Source organism: Rhopalosiphum maidis, chromosome 1 (genome assembly GCF_003676215.2).
Source record: "Rhopalosiphum maidis isolate BTI-1 chromosome 1, ASM367621v3, whole genome shotgun sequence".
Classification (NCBI taxonomy): domain Eukaryota; kingdom Metazoa; phylum Arthropoda; class Insecta; order Hemiptera; family Aphididae; genus Rhopalosiphum; species Rhopalosiphum maidis.
In genome coordinates, this window is record NC_040877.1 from 79,591,409 (window position 1) to 79,610,609 (window position 19,201).

At 25.3% G+C, this 19,201-nt stretch overlaps 1 protein-coding gene across 1 annotated transcript in view; it reads right to left on the reverse strand.

Moving 5' to 3' along the window:
* Window positions 1–19,201, reverse strand: part of LOC113556807 — a 140,566-nt gene that overhangs the window by 61,318 nt on the left and 60,047 nt on the right. The window contains exons 3-4 of the mRNA XM_026961965.2: window positions 5,701–5,838; window positions 5,437–5,582 (exon numbers count right to left, since the gene is read on the reverse strand). Coding sequence (XP_026817766.1) covers window positions 5,437–5,582; window positions 5,701–5,838 — 284 coding nt within the window. The remainder of the gene's footprint in view (window positions 1–5,436; window positions 5,583–5,700; window positions 5,839–19,201) is intronic.

Below are 19,201 nucleotides of genomic sequence, written 5' to 3' on the forward strand. Positions count from 1 at the left end.
AGGGAACGGCTAAGGCTCATAAAAAAATCTTTTTTTGTCAACACTCTATCTTTCTAGTACAGTGTGGGTTCTTTTATGGAAATTTTTAACGAAATGTCAAACTTGTACTATATAATAAAATGCACATCACCAACGTATATTCCTGATTAAAATGGAAATTTCGTTGACGTTTTGGACGACATAAATATTATTATTGTACAACTAATATTTAAATATACACAAAAAAACAAATAACTAAAATAAATATAGTGACACAAGTTGTAATTTTTAGAAAAGTTTCGAATTTTAAGTGGGACAACTTTGAAAATTTTCAAATAAGGATTTGAAAAATAAACAAAATAAAACAAAATATATTATTTATTATGTGTCTTGATGGTATTATATTTTCGTTTGGTGACCATCGTGAGAAAACAAAGACAATTTTATAATTTTTGTTTTTATATTATTCTACATGAATGATTTACTTATTTAAACTAGGAAAACTTTTTAATTTTTGATTGCGTATTTTATTTTGCTTTTATTTTTATGTATATACAACTTACGTTGTTGGTGTTATCAGAGTGAAAAATACACGTTGAGAAATATTGTATGAATAGCAACTAGCAATCCATTCGTTTTACGAACGAGTTATAACATAAGTATTAATGTTTAGATATTATCCTATTATTAATTTAAGGTGTGATATATAATATATTATGCATAATAAATTTATAATAAATGTTTATTTTATTATTTTTCAACGGACGAATCGTCAGTGTTGTTTGCAGAATAAATATGATTTAGACATTTAAAATTATTATATTTTATTGTTGTACCTGTATTTTAACCACAAAAGTATAAAAAGCTATTCAAAACGAACGGAAATATATTATACTGAATCATCTAGAATGGCGTCGGTGCTTGTTCCATCTAACTTAAAATAAAATTCATTTTTATTTGTACCTATGTGTGATTATTGAATTGTTTTAATTAAACGTAAGAGAATAAAAGGATTATATTAACGTCGTTAGCGATCGTGAGTTTACATTCTTGAACTGATGTCATTATTTTCATCTAACTTACAATTTCAACACACATAAATAGGGAAAAGACCGTCTAGTTGTTTATTTTATATACAATATGGTCTCAATATGTATACAATGATTACTAATTTGCCAACGTTTTCCTTTAATAATTAATTTTATGAATTCTGATTGTTAAAATGTTTAAATAATAAGTATACATACGTGAGGACCATAATTTATTTCAAATACTTAAATATTTCACACCATTCAAGGAGAATCCTATATACGAGCTACATTTTTTTGACGAGAACCAATATTTTTTATTGTGAAAAGTTACGAAGTGAATGATTAAACATTTTGATGGTTTTACAAAATAATAATATTTAATCTAGTTGTTATAATGTTATACTTAGAAATTTTTCACAAAATATAAAATATCCATTCTCGAAAAATTAATAATTAAAATATCATTTGACAATAAATATAATTTTTGATTCATCGTGGCACTACTAACATCATTACCATATAGATTATCCTAAGTTAAATAATTCAAAAACTATTTATTCAAATTTTGATTTGATTACACTAACATTTTAAAAACTTTTCATTTAATGATGTATAGAAAAGCATGATGATTTCCGTAAGGTTCACAACAATGCAATCATTAAATAATTTAAAAAATAGATTTTAAAGTATCTTTACTTTAAAATATAGTTCTTAAGTATAGATACTTCAAAATTCCATAAATTATAATTTTAATAAATGCATTATTAAAGGAAAAATAGTAATTACCTATAACATACTTAGTGATTCATCCTGTATATTATAATAAATATTTAGGTACTGTCAAATGTCGATACAGCGTGTATCTAGAAGATATACTAAAGTGTAAAATTGTTAAATTTTCCAGATCCGTCATTTATAGAGGATTATATGTAATGTTTGCAATATATCATTAGTTAGGGTTCCGTGATGCACACGTTAACCATATTTTATTTAAGCATAGCGGTAAGATAAGTGTACTAAAAAATGGATTATAATAATATATTAATATTATATTTATATGTGACAGTTGTCAGTTATTCAACTTCGGAGAATTTAAACAAATTTCATTTGATGAGCGGTACAATTTATGTTTAAATAATATATGTAATATATGTCAACATCAGCGCGTAGATGGTGATCTGCAGACAGATATACACGTATTCGTGTTTAAAATATCAGATGGCTTATTAAAATAATATATTATTTATATTATAATATACTTTTCGAAAAGTTCACGATTTTTATGTATCAAAAATATAATGTAATTTGAAATTTCTCACTTCTGCAAATTGATGATTTTACTTTATTTCTTTTTGGCCCGCTATATTCCAGACTATTCTAAATCGATTAGAATTATTGTATAAGTGCTTCGAAATCGACTTACAGACTACTAAAGGTATTAAATTAATTTAGTTTTATGAACTTATAATTGCTTTATTCCAGTTCTTAGGTAAAGATGTTATAATATATTCATTATTTTTAATATCGATAAATTATTATAATAATATCAGCTAAAATCACATATTGAATATACATTAGTTTATAATAATGTATGATTTGTTCACTGGATCCGGATACAATGGCTGAGGGGATGTTCAGTCATCAAATAAATATTATCAAGCACTGGGAAATAATCATTTAAAATGTCACAAAAATACTCATAATATAAAGCTTTTGAGCTATATACTTTATTTCTGGATTTTTTTTTGGCCAACCTATCATAATATATGTTTTAGTTACTTCTGATTTCAAACCTGATAATTTAACCTAAAAATCCTTAAATTGAATTGACATAATCATTATTCCTTTACAACCTAACATTTATTAATAAATTAATTAACAATGTTGTACTTATAAATTATAATACAAAAATTATTCCATAGTTAATAATTATCTGGTATATCTAATCCGGTCTCTGAAAAACATTAAAATCATTAATACTCATACAATTTGTTATTTTTTTTTTTTATTACATACCATCGACTACCAATATATATAACTATTCATATTTTATAACTATTTCAAATTAATTGATTTATTTAATATTATAATCAACTTATTTTTTTTTTTTTATTAATTTTTAAGATATAATAACTTTTGGTTAAAAACTCAATATTTAATATATTCATCACTATATTATATACATTATATAAATCTAATTAATTAATGAAATACATAGTAGGTATCTTGGCCCAGATATCGATAATTTATAATTTATAAAAATAAAAAAATACACTGTTTTATGAAATCATAACAATATTTAGGTATTATTAAAAATATACTTTGGTTTTTATTTTGTTTTGATAAATATAAATTATATTGCATTTTTATTGTATAGTCATATACAGAAATTTAAAATGTATTTTTCTAAGCATAATTTTTTAATTTATTTTTAAATTATAATAAATCCAAAATCACACCCTTTTTTAAGATTGTTGTATCCCGAAACCAAAACTTGTATTATTACAAAATATTAACATAACTATAAAATCTATATATTTAAAATGTAAAATTAAGAAATTGTACTTAAGTAAATACGCGTAACAATAATTAAATTATAATTATAGTAATATATATATATATATATATATATATATATATATATATATATATTACATAATATAACATATTATATTAGATGTTACAATAATATTACAGTTTCTACTTATTTGTAAGAATAAGTCATTATTTTTTTTTATTTCATGTGGTAAAAATGTAACAATTTAAAACAAAATGTAGTGCTTCTTCTTTCTACCTGCTTCTACTTGGAAAACAATTTTGACAATCGGAATACATCTGTTATGTGAATTAAAAAACGTTTGTGGTGTTTTACTTTACAATGAGTTGATAAAATGTGCTGTTTTTATGTATTGATCTTTTTAGAATCGAAATCATAGGTGTGTGATATTTGAATGGAGTCTTCTGCGCCACTGCTACTTTACTCCCTACCTAACTTATAATATTTGTAACTTATATAAAATACTCGTAAAAAATTCGTTTTTCATATCGAAGTACTCCAACACATTTGCTTTATTTTAAAAATTAAGAAACTATACTATAATAGATGTGCAGTATGCATGGTAACTCATCCCAACTGGATTAAAAAAATTGGGGATAGTTTACTGAGAATATAATATGCACTGACCGTGCTATAGTATTATTGTAGGGAATCATTTAAAAATTAATTTTGGTAACAATAAGACAAATTGATCAATGAAATCTACCAACGCCAGCGATTAGGACGGTTTGGTGTAGACAATTTCATAATGATATTGTATAGTTATAACTTATAAGTTACACATATTTAATACATAATCGCCTATTAATTATGAAATATTTCATATAACTGCAATAAAAACGTCCATATTTTATTTATATAATTTTGTTTTTGGACCATTTTTTGTACAGAGTATAAAGTATATTTATGTGAGTATTATAAGACATTATATATACCTAAGTATTAAAGTATACATTTTTTTTTTGTATTGTGAACTTTTTCAAGTATAATATTAATTAATATTAAGAAAACAACTTATTTATATTATATATATGTGTTCACATATATATAATATAAATATTTATTTTAAGGGTATTCGGAGATTTAGTGTAATGTCTCACCAGTATTCCGAGAGTGAAAAACAAAATTGTTAAGTCTGGTGCTAAAAATTAAAAATGTTATCATGGAAACACAAATTTTTTCGATATTTGATAAAACAGAGTATTATAATTTAAAGTCGACATTTTTAAGTGTTTGTCCTCGCGTGATGGACTTGGAATTCACACACATGTATGTAAGTACTAATAACTAATATAATAATAACTAATGCCAATTGTTTAATTAAATATATTTTATCACATTTATAAAATAAGGTACAGTTACTGACTTACTGTAATAAATATCTCACGTTTTTATACAAAATATTTTTTTTTATCGATATTTCTACCTATATATAATATTTTTTAAAAAAATTATCTGGAAATAACTCAACTAAACTAATGGCCATAACTATAACATAAAGGCGCGAATGAATGTATTGAGTAAATATTTTATTTATTTTTCATTTTTTTCAAGACATGTAAATACCTATATGATATAGTATTTATTATTTTTTTATTTGAAGAAAATTTACAAATTTAACATATAATAAAAATAAATCAGATATTAAAAATATTTAAAAAAATATGATACGATTAGTGTGTTAAGAAAGAAACCTATTAGTAGCACATCTATGTTTAATTAAATTTAATATACCTATCTCTGCACCATTTACGTTTGAGTCTGCGTGGTGGGTTTTTTCTCTTAGAGTGGCGGTGAACATGTTGGATATTACTATATTAATATATTGTTATGCGTGTTTACTATATATAACATATATTTTTCACTTACTTTTGGTTGTACTCTCAGCGTAATCAGTAATGAGAATGAGTTCGAGAAGCCGTCTGTGTTGAGAAGACTGAACCCATTTTCGCTACCGTTTAGCTTACCACCGACGGTACGCACGTGGTCACCTGGCGCAACCAGTTCTGTAACCCCTGTATATACGTTAAATATACGGAAATAATTATAAGATCGAAGTACGTTAAAAAAAATTATTATGATGAAGCAATTTTTGAGCAATTATGAAAATATTGCAATATTACGAATACTTACCGTCACATGAAAAGTCGTTGCACTTTCGTATTTCCTTGTTGTGTCCCTGCCCACACTTTAGACAACGTCGAAACCGATACTGCAGTCCAGTATCACATGACACGTTGCACGCCGACCAATCACTCCAGTCACCCCATCCTAAAATTTAATAAAAAATAAAAAAAATAAAACAATGAATATCATGAAATAGAATACAACTTTACTGAAGACAAATTTAAAAAAAGTTAATAGTTTTTGAAATAACAATATCAGTGTTTAAATAATCTCCCTGTAGTATAACGTACAAGTACAAGTATACCTTACCTAAACTAAGTAGACATTTCCAATTTATTAAATTATTAAAATATTTGAGTATTGTGACAATTGATATTTACTCCATTTTATTGGTATTTGTGTTTAATTATATGGTGTACTTATATTTCGAATATTTATACATACAATTTCTATAACAATTTGGCAGCTAAAAGACATAATTTATATTGAATATAAATTAATATATTTTAGAAGTTAAATACATTTTATATTGCCGAAATATAATTTAATTTAGTTTGATGGAAATGAGGAAGTCAATATAAAATTATTATACTATTGTGTTACACGATAATGCGTATTACGCACTTAATTATTAAAAAATTAAAAAAAAAAAATTTGAAAAATATTAACATTTTTAACTCAATAAAGTTCGAGACGTTTTATTTGAAATTTAATGTAATAAAATACATTGCATGAGAAAAATAAATTTTATAATTTATGGTTTTTAACTAATAATTAAGAAAAAAATAAGTTTAAAAAGTAGTCAACCGAATACCACTCTGTTGTACGTAGGTACAGGAAATGTTGAGTTGGTTACTGTAATGGATGAATTCTATTTATTTGAATTCAATAATATGGCGTTGTATACGTACAAAAAAGATTTTTGGCAGAGGCGTCTGTCAACTTACACCACTATGTGAACTCTATCATGTGATTTTTGATATAAAAGTAATTAAGTAGTATTTTAATATTAGTAATACGGGTTGTTTGTTTAATTTTTTCCAAAAATATTGCATTTATTTAATTATATTATTATTAATAATTTATTGTTATTTAACAATATTTTGTCTATATTATTAGTAATAAAGTTAAATTTATTACTATATATATATTATTATATTTCTACCATACGAAATTAATGTTCTTAACTTTTGATGCTGTGCATGGTATTAATAGGTAGCATATAAAAATTAACGTACATATTTAGAAAATTTAAATATATATAGTAAAATTCATTATAAAAGTAAAAGTTTCCACGTATAATGTATTTAAATTAAAATAATATTCATCGTTAAAATATGTAATTTCTTCAAAATTTTAACTTAAAATGTCTATAAAAAATAATAATCTTTGTATATTATTTTAAAATTTTTTGGTTCTAGTATGAATATTTATTTTTGATTATGGATTTCTGTTATTTTTAAATTGTTAACTGTATTGTTAAATTTCCAAGTATTTTTATCTGGCAATATATTTTTTATCAATATTTTATAAAATATTTCACTTCTATAAATAGCTCAAAAAGGTCCAAAAATTATTTTTAAATGGTATCATTTTATTTAGATAAAACGATAAAACATAAAATACCTATAAAAAAAAAGAAAAATTGACTTTATCAAAAATTTGTATTGTCCTTAAAATTCCCCTTTATACTTTTTTTTTTATTTTTCTGGTTATTTTAAAAAAGTACTTGGATTTTTACTTTAAATATCTCTACTAAGTACTTATCAATTAAATGAATTTTCTACCAGCCTTTAGTGAAATAAAGTATTTTTATTAGTCCAAACGGTTAGGTATTAACTAAAAAAATAGACACATTTCATTGTAAAATTGATACATTATCCACAAAAACTAAAATCATTAAGTTTTATGTAATTTAATAATAAAAAAAAAGAAGTGCATGTGCATGAATCACAAACAATTTTAGGTAAGTATCTATAATAGGCAATAATAATATATTATAAAGAAATAACTGCACTACGGTTGTTTTGGGCCAAATGGCTAGATGTTTTTATATTTGAAAGTTATGATAAATTATTCGAAAAACAATTCGGTGCAGAGCTCAGTTTACCAAAAAACAGCCAACATTTTGTCTAAAAACAAACTATTATATCTATAATATATATATATATATATATATATATATATATACTTATTTATTGTAAACGTTTTTTGCAGTTATTCGCTATTTTCTGGAAAACTACTAAAGGGAAATTCAAAAAAAAATAAAATAAAAATAAAATAATACTTTTAAGGTAGATGCCATATTTGTGTTCCGTTTCCAATCTAGAAAAATGCTGCATGGAACTTTTTGAATTTTTTACTACCCCCAAAAGTGTTTTCAGAAGGAAACCAGTAAAGAGAAAAAAAGAATAAAAACCACATATCTTTGTAAATCTAATATTTCTCTCAGTTCTTCTTAGTATAAATTAAACTAATATTATCTTCTATATATTTTTAAACTAAATAAATATTGCTATGTTTTATTATTTACGATAATATACCTGTACACATTTAATGTCATGGAACCTTCAATGTTAATATATTTATATAAATAACAGTAATATTGGACACATAAAATCAGACTTTGCAAAGGATTTAACGGTGAATAAAAATAAACTTTAGAGATACCTATTCGTTGAGACGGTTGGATAAAAGCCAATAAGATGTATAATTTTGTAATATAAAGATAAGAAAATATACTAAATAGTTTACAAGTTTACAAGACAACCCAACCAATTAAACTTAGTAAATAAATCTAACACAAAATTAATATCGATCAAGTACTTTAGTGTTATGTATTTGAATATAAAAATACACGATAATATTTAATACGTATTTTATAAAACGTTCATACATAACTAACATAATATATCTACTGTGTAATTTATATTCTTGTATATAGAATATAAGGCTATTAATCTTCAATTGCCACAGAGTATTATTATGTACCTTACCTACTCAGCTGGTCAGTCCGTTACTGAGTGCTTTAAACAGGAATTGATTTTTTTTTCTAACGGTGTATACTGCCATTGAAATCATTCAACGGGTATTTCATTATAATAACCAACGTAATGAATGTAAATGTTATTTTTATACATACAATTTAACATTTAATATTTATTTATGTATACGAATTTTGATACATTTAATATATTAAATGTGATTATGTATTTAAAATGATATAGGTACATGAATTGAAAATTGAAATTTATCGAAAAATAAATTTCCGTGAATATAGTTAATTTTAAAGACCCGAGGTACACTGTAGTGTACCTACCTGTAACGGCTGTTACTATGAAAAAAATGTAAAAATTACGAAACTCATAAAAAATCTTAATTAGATCATATTAAAGCATCATATTATGAAAAAAAATTTTCCAACCATAATAATTTGGGTCTAAAAGGGCCCATTATTTGTATTCTTGTTGATAAAATCTTGCGGCAGCTCTAAATAAATAATCTAGCTTTTACAGCTAGCGAGAGGTTATTTTGCTGAAAAATTATCTGCAAATAATTTTGAGACTGAAAATATTATTATTATTATTATTTTATTTATTTATTTTTTGTGGAAGAGGAGTAGAAATCTTATTCAATCAAGAAAATAAATTATCAGTAATTATAAAAAAAAAATTAGTTAAATTAAAACATTTGCTACAGTAATATCCTAATACAGTGGTTGTCAACCTTTTTAGGACCACGGCTCCTTTTGATTTTAAAATAAAATATACGGCTCCCATACAAACATTTAAAATAAACAAATTTACATTATTTATAATAATTTTAATCTAACTTTATTTTTAATGGGACGGCTGTGCTTGTTTTTGTTGCATTATATCATCAAATAAATGTAAATAGTAATCGAAATATGCTATTATTCGATATCGCAAACACGATTATCGACGGCCGATCTGTCTCACACACGCAACATGTAATATGTATTGGTGCGCGGAAATTTTATTTTTAGTTTCTATTACGAATGCGGCTCCCTTGATAATAACCGGCGACGCCTCTGGGAGCCGCGATGCATAGGCTGAAAACCATTGTCCCAATATATTTATTGTACTAAATTTGATGTGCAAATTGTGTTTATAATTAAGTGTCTACTTAGTACTTACATAATAATAGACTTTGAGTTTATTTTAGTCATGCATATTTAGACACAAACATTACAGCACTTGACTGTGGTTGATGTAATTTCAAATTTAACCTTGGCACTAGCTGCCCTACTCATAGAGAGGTTTCAGTCCAAACAAATGCTAACCACTGACGGACATCGCCGTTAAACGTTAAACAATTGTTTCTGCTGAATTGTATATCAAATAAGTTGTTTACAATAATTTTAGAAATGGTATCGATGAACTGCATGTTCTACATCATATTGTTACTAGTTATTTAAAATGTAATCGATCAATAAAATGTATAGGGATGAATTTTAAGCGTCTATAATATTTAATAATATATAATATATTTACAATAATTACATAATCCAAAGAACTTTATATTAAAACTAAATTATAATACAAATATACGCGTAAGTGCGAATATAATTGCTGTTAAGTACAAAAAACATTATGAATTTAATGTATGAAAATACTTAAAAGAACGAAAAATAAAATATTAATGCTTTTTATGTCATTCAACCGCGTTATGTGATATAGATTATTTATAAAATATAATGTATCATCCCAAAAAAGTGGATCATTGCGTCTCTTTTCAATCTTGTTTTATTAATATATGCAAATTCATGAAAAGTGAGTGGCACATGTTATATTTTGGAAATAAAATATAATAATGATTAGGTATACCTTATGGCACCGAAACTACACATTAATACGTTAATATACAATTATTATCAATGTATATTTTTTCAATATAACTATATTATCAGAACAAAAAACAGGTAGAGTAGTGAAAAATAATAGAGTCTTATAAATTTTCAAATTAACCGAAAAGCGTTATGAAAAATTTATCCTTTTGTTTCGTATACACGTATTTACTACAACAGAGGTCAAACAGAAAATATAATAACATTAAATTTTATACTATGTAACAAATATCCAAAAATAATACAAAAATCTAATATTTAAAAATCTCGTAATAAATAAATATTGTATAATATTATTCACGTCTATACCGATACCTATCTGCTATCATCATTCAAGTACAGCGGTGTTCTCGCACTAACTATAACACCGGCTTTGACCATGAAATGTTGAAGGATTTAATCTCTTTCTTTTTTATTATTAAGAAGGATTATAATATTATATATTTTTTAAGTAATACACTGAATAATTCTAATACAGCTTATTAGCTTTCGTTATCGAACGTTATATTTAATTTAATCGTTTCTATTATACTCGTACACAATCAATACATACATGAAACAATTATGATAATGCGTTTTTAATAATATTCGTTTCTCATTTACAATGATAACGTATATATGCATATATATATATATATATTAGGTAGGTACTCATAAATACGTTTGAGTGATTCGTTTTGGTTAAGCATTAAGTGCACAAGAGATGAGATAAAATGTTGGGTACGAATAAAAATAACGTTAAACAAAACCTGACGGTCTAAATAGTTGTTCGTGGAATGACCGAGGAAAAAAAGAAATGGTAAGAAATCATTTTTAGGGTCTATGCGTATAAGACAATAATGTACGCAGTATGATGGTGTGGTGAATGAGGCAGTCATCATTTTTCCCACAGTGCACATTTTATTCAGCTAAACAGAATATATGTATAAGCACGTTTTATTGTATAACTACTATCTATGTACAATGTACATTTCACGGTAATCCCATATACAGTATACGTTGTGTATACTTAGATTAACAAACGTGGTAGATACTTTTGTACTCGTATTTTGAGGTTATAGTCATAACACGTTTTGAGAGTAAAAGACTCCGTATTCACTTAAGTGGGCGATTTGGATTTTTTTCACATCATTATACTTATATTAGTGGGTACTAAATTATTAACTCACACTTATTACCCAATTCAATAAAAATTTAAAAATTATATAATGATATTATAATTCTATATAATACAATTAGGATGATTAGTGTTGGTATTTAAATGTGTGGGGATGATAAATTCTTGAGCCTTTCATTTCCTCCCATATCATCCGGCAAAGGATCCAAAGCAGCTCGAATTAATGAATTAGAATCGAACGATAGGTTATACATCGACGATATGTTTAATCGAACACTTTCACTAAGCTATAATATTTTACGGTACGAACACACCAACGATGGAAAATTAATAACTTGTTATGTTCACATTACAAAAATGTTTAATGGTTATAGTATAAAAAGCAAAAAGTTTTTGACCGTCGCAAACTACAATAACACGACTGAAACTTAGTGATTGGGCTTTACGGTCTTGACATCACCTGTTATTAATCGACATATTTACCTAAGCTTAGATCAAACTTGTGCTCGATTAGGTACTAAATTTATATTGTCGCGGGTTGAGTTCAAACCTGACAAATGTATTGTCTATGAATATAGCGGTTAAATAGTTTGATCAACTCGTATTATCTCGCAAAATTAGTTAAAATCGTTGTTTCAAAACCTCACCGACATTGCTACACTACGTTTGCAAATAGTATAACAATTTACTAGACACTAAGAAGACGTTTAGAATTTCAATTTATTACAATTATTATTAATGTACTTGTATTTTTTTTTGATAATCTATTTATGATCACGTAGTCGATTAACGTCTTATTCGATAATTTGAATTATAAAATGTTTACAGTATACCTATTTGTATTTTGTCAAATATCTACTTAAATAGTATTCCTTCATTTTTTATCATGACAGCTATGTGTATATGGTGTATGTGTGTGTGTGTGTATTACTCAAATGTCATAGATTATAATACCGGAACGATTAAATGATTATAACACACAAGTTCACGAGTTGGTTTAGGAGGAACATTGTGTTGTATGAATTGTTACTTCAATTATTATGATGGAATACAATTACAGTGTTCTAAAATGGCTTTGCTGTCGTTAAAATGCATACAAGCACTGTTTGCTCAATATACTTCTTCTGCAAATCCCCAGAACGAATTATTAATAATCGTACTTTATAGTATTTATTTATACAATAACTCAAACGGAAATATACAAATTGAAAACGATATATAACAGTTGAAAGTCAGAGAAAGGCTATTATTATAATGCATGGTTTTTACAAAAAGTTTGTTTTAATTTATCGTCAATAAATTTTGTCATTCTAAATAAATAAAGTAGTAATTACTGTAACTTATTATTATATTTTACTCCTGTGTATGCTAAAGGACAAGACACTATTAATATTTTTACGATTTGTCATTTTCTATATTATCTACCTAGGCTACTTACATATTCGTAATACCCTAAACATATGGTTTTTGTAGTCACCAAAAACTTTATATAGTGTATATATTTAAATCTTAATTGTGTGTTAATAAGTAACAATTTTGCTTAAGTATTACCCACCTAAAAGAAATATTTTCAGTGAATTTTTTTATTTTTGATCTTATATGCTTCGATAAGAAAAATTATCACGAATAAAAAATGTATAAATATTAAAAAACTATCTGTACATTTACATTATTATTTTATAACACCGATTTAATGAATTAAATTTAGTTTAATTTGCTAGTAAATATTGTTGAAATATACATTTAATATTAGTATGAATATTGTAAGTACGCGGGTGCATATGCCGATATATTATATTTCATAGTTAAACTTTATATTATTATATTGTTTACATTGAATTTATATTGCAATACTTCTTAATGTCACACACATGCACATATGTATGACTATATAATATAAATGGTGCATAAACATAAGGCTTTTGATTTATACAAAAATTACTGAGATACCGTACGTCATACAATATGTGTCTAGATCAGTTGTATCTTGTATGTTACATTTATATTATATTGTTATTATAATCACTAAGTCGTGTTACTAATTACTATCTATGTTAAATACCTAAATCCTAAATTTCACTCAAGCTTTGATTTCGACAAATATTACGAATAAAATAAAAATATACATATTTGAAAATAAAATATTATTCTTTAAATAAAAATAATTTTATAATATATATATGATTTTACATACGATTGGCTGTACGTAATTAAACAAATAAAAAAAAAAAAGTAAAAGTAATTTAGAAAATGATTCAACGAAATAAAAAATATTGATAAATTTATCAAGATGAAAATAACATAAAACTGTAACATAAATAATATATAACAAGTATAAATATAAAAAGGAAATTAATAAAAATTAAAATTAAATTAAGGTATGTCGAAAAATTTTATAAGCAAAAAATATGTCGTTCAAAAAAAACTAATTGCTAATAAATCAGTTTCTTCGTTATGAACTTAAGTATAAATACCGTACAGAATGAACAAACTGTTTGTTACTCATATTTATATGTACATAATTATAGACATTATAAAATAAAATCATGTTGATTTGATAATTTAAAGATTTTTTAATTATTTCGATAATATGTAATATGTCTTACCATATCTGACAATTATATTACGTGTATCATATGTGTAATGCATTAATACACATAAATAATAAAGTTACTTTTACTGTAACGTAAAAAAATAAATATGTCTTACATCAAGAGGTATATTATTCGTATTCATCGGATCATGCAAAATAATGTGATTTGGGCGTTTGCGCTCAATATATTTGTGTTGAGTACAATTATATTTAATATGGTAAGTACATAATAGTACCAGGTATGGAACTCATTCATAATGTGAATTTACAACTTTTTAACCATCTTAAAATATTATTTTTTTTGAACCCACATGGCAGCCAGCCAAAGGAACCAATCATTGCTATACTATATGCTAATGAAATTCATTTTCCGGTATTATTCGGGAATTGCTCCTGACTATGACTACTGTAATAATAACAACAGTAATTTCTGCATAAAGGGACTACATTATAATAAGCCATGTTACAATAGACACAACACATGGTATAGTATTATATGGATGCATAAATTTGGCATATCAATACGTATATAGACATATAGTGCATATTATTATAATGTACTATGATTATAAATTTACAAGTTATTGGTATTACAAAATTGTAACTACGCTATACAATATTTACCAAATATGCTCACACCCGTATTTTCATTTAATAAATAATTTATTTAAATTCTAATTTTGGAATTAAAAATTAATAATATTATACTTAAAGACTAGGTATATTTTAAAATTCTTGAGATTTTTCATGCCACTTAAGGAGTGTCTTATAGAAATACAAACTTGTGTTTTTCAACTGGATATTCCCTTTTGTACTGTAAATTATTTAGTGAAAAATTTTTCTGCAAATATTGACGAATCTAAATCAAAATTCAATTCGATTGAGTAATTTGAGTTTAATTTTGTATATTCAGGATAAAAAGTCTATGACAATCTGTTTGGAATATACTAATATATTTATATAGGTTATGACAACGTGAAAATTTCAGTAATTATAATATTGATTTTTCAAAATTTACTATTTATAAAAATAATCAAGAATATAATATAATAAACATAATATTTCATCTATATGTCTATTTCTGTAAACCATTTTAAGAACTATTATCTTTAGTATAAACAATTGATCACTGAAAAACAAAAAAAATAAGTTTTTGAATTAATTACATCATAGGTATCAAACACAAATATTTACTAAAAAATTTACAGTAAATAAGAAGGATTCTTATTTGAAAAACAAAAACTTGTATGACCTTTAGAACACTTATCAAGTATATAATACGAAAAACTAAAAATTTAAAAATTACAAAATAAGAATTTGAATAAATGTTTTTCTAAGTGAACAAAAATTAAGGCCAGAATCTTACATATGTATAATTATAAATATGTTCTTATACAGGTATAGATCTAATCGAAACTCGATTTATTTTTTTTAGAAAAACTATGAACGTAATTTTTTTATTCGATGTTAAATAGGTTGAATTTTATAACTGGAATATAGTATAATATGTGTAATAACGAAACAAAGTTTCACAAAAAAATGTTGAACATCCATTTAACTGGTCTATAAATTATAACTGTCTACTGCATTGAAGTGTTTCGTTTAATTTATACACTCTAAACTGACTGTACATAACCTATCATTATGCAAAAATGATTTTATTAATTTCTTTAGTTATATCCTTAGTACCAATGGTAGTATGATGGCCAAATATGTAAACAAAAATATATTTGCACCAAAATATTTTTGTATCGAAATTATTGCTAAGGGTAAGTCGATAAACTATAAAAACATAAACTTGCACCTGCATAATGTTAGGTTATGTGATTACTTAGTAGAAAGTACTGGGAGTTGAGTGCTCATAAATTACACGGAATACTACTTTGGAACCTACTGACGAGTTAGTTTTGGAATTATTATTATTTACGATTGATATACTAAATTTCGTGATAGACGAAATTCAGACAACTAATATGTATGTATACATATATATATATACCTATTTGGCAATTTAAATTCGTTATAATTTTAGAAATTATAATCGAAACTTGGTACTAAAATAATATTGGTACTCCATGACTCATCAAAGAGTTGAAACGTGCGCTTCTACTAACTCTAGAAAAGTCAAGATAATATTATAGTGAACGTTTTTATATATTAAAGAAAAACTTATTTAATCATACATACATTTGTATAAATTATTATAGTAATAATTGTATTGCAACTCGTTCATATAATTTCAAATTTAAAAATAATAATTTTATCTACTTTCTGATTTATCTAATATAATATTATTATTAGTATTGAAAAGTTATCTATAGCTATAATATGAATGTATAAAGTTTTAATAAGACAACTCACGGTAAAATAGTAGTAGTGTACGTAAACTATAATAATTTTTAGCAGTACTCGAAGATAAAATAACATTTACACCGTTCTACGATTTCCTCTGCTTAAAGTTGAATGTTGTTTATTGCTCATTTGAAAACTATAAATTTTATATAAAGTCAATAAACATCTCTATAATTTTCAAACGTTGAAACGGTTCAACTTGAAATTCAAGTCCGTAGAAAAATAATGAAAATATATGTTTTCTATAGTAAGGATAACATTTTGTAAATATTCTAAAAAAAACATGCCATTATAAAAACATGATTTAAAAAAAAAATTAGCGATATAAGCTTTATTCCATAGTAATTTATAAAAGCGATTTTTTAACGAATACAAAAATATCGACTGTTAACGAAAACATTGAGTGGTTAAAATCAAACTAAAATAGTCATTGCAATACTATCGTCATCAGTATAATAACAATTTAATCAATTTAATAAAAAATGTATATAATATAATAATCGATTCGCACTCGAATGTTTGGCGTTTCAACTTCGGCATATTAATATTTAAAGTTATCCTGAATATTCGATTCGGACTATCCACTTAATTATACGTTCCACGTCGCCCACTATAGTAAAATATCGCGATGCTGTGGACGAATGGGTGGATCGTCACCAACACCGCTACCATAGTACAACCAACGAAACGCCCGGCTCGAGGAAACAATATATTGCGTACAGCATTAAATCCCGGTCATCGTGGCCCAAGAACACGACTCAGTGCTACCTTATATTATAATATAAGCTACGTCGATGACACATAATACACGTCATAAATTATATTATTATATTCTATTGTCGCGATAGTTGTGCCCACCCCTAGTGTAATAATGAATAGGTCACATCAACACATCTATCTATGTCCGCTGTAAGTCCAGCGGAAATCGTTACAATACTTATCGTCCAAGGTCGAGACGTTTATTACGATTATTCTAAAAATCGGTTAAAAACGTTCTGCGCTTCTTGTGTAGAAGGCGAATTCCACCCTTCCGGCCGAAGGTGAAAAATAACTTGGTTAATAATATCCGCCGATAGCGGTCTGTATGACGAAAAGCGAAAAATATATATTTTTTTATTATCCGGTGACAAGACCGCGGTGGCCCTAAATACCTAAAAAAAATTGATTACTTATATAGATCAATATAATTTATAGCCTGTCGTGATGGTAGGGTATTGTTTAAGAGTAGAATATTTTTTCTGTTGAAGAATCAGAATACTATGTTTGTCGACCGTGGTGGTACGGACAATACTGAAAAATAATTTATACAAAACAAGCTGTTGGGTAATGTATATATTTTCATTTTATCGGTTGGCTTAAAATAAATAGACACTAATAAAAACAAAATGTATAAACTCGAATTTCGAAAAGTACTATAAAATATTAAACAAGAGATTAAACTATATATAGTATAATAACTTTATTTGATGTTTTATTAATACGAGAGCAATTATTATTATCGATGCATTATATATACTCGTCGAGAAAAGACGATTAGCATTATATCTGTTAAATTAGAAATCATTGTATTTTATTTAAAGTGTTTTTGAATATTCATTTATTTTCTTTTGCGTTCTACTTACTAACGATGCGATCTTAATAAATTGCTTATGCGCATTATGAAAAATATAATTAATCGATAAAACATGTTTCTCGTCGTGTACATTGAACATTATTATGCAGACAAGATTTTCAATTTATAATAAACATACTATTTGCCTTATTCTTAAAATACTAGACGAAAATTTAAAAGGAAATAATATCGTGATATTTTTACCTCAACCGATGTATCACTAATGAGTATTTTCTTAGTTCACGCGGCCTCAGTAATTTTCTTTTTTTTCTAACCTCAAACATACTTATTGTTATTATTTAGTATAAATTGTATACAGTATGTTCTCTTTTAAAGGTAACACGAAACATTTCAGTCCTGTGACCTCAGATTGGTATGTGATTTTTGAGAGAAGATAGGGAAGAATACTTAAATACACATTTTTTTGGACAATTTTCAACTTTATATTTTTCAATGGTGCGTACGCAATACAACTTGCATTTTTTTTTTTAAACAGCAACAGGTGTTTTCAATACCAAATTCGGTTAGACCGATTTTTTTAAGTCATTTCGACCTCTTAGCCGTGGCTCTAAAACCATAATTGACAAAATTACAACGAGCAAATATTTTAATTTAAATCATTGAATTGTTCGACGACTATCATATGATTTTACACATTTCCGTGCAATTTCGCACTATTTAAACATAAAATTGTAAACGCTTGTACAGAAATTCAAAGAGAACACATTTCAGCAGCTACCCAAATGGAAGTAATGCGTCGTCTGCAGTCATGCATGGAGAATGATGGGCTAAAGTTTGAACAATTTGTAAGATCGGTATTAATTCATTTTTCAAATAAATAATAAAAATTACAAATATTGTGCCAATTCGTTTATTCTATTCATAGTAAATAAAACAAAATTTAGGTTAACTTATAGACTATAGGTACTTGAAGTAAAATAAAAAAACACATGAGCTATTCAATGT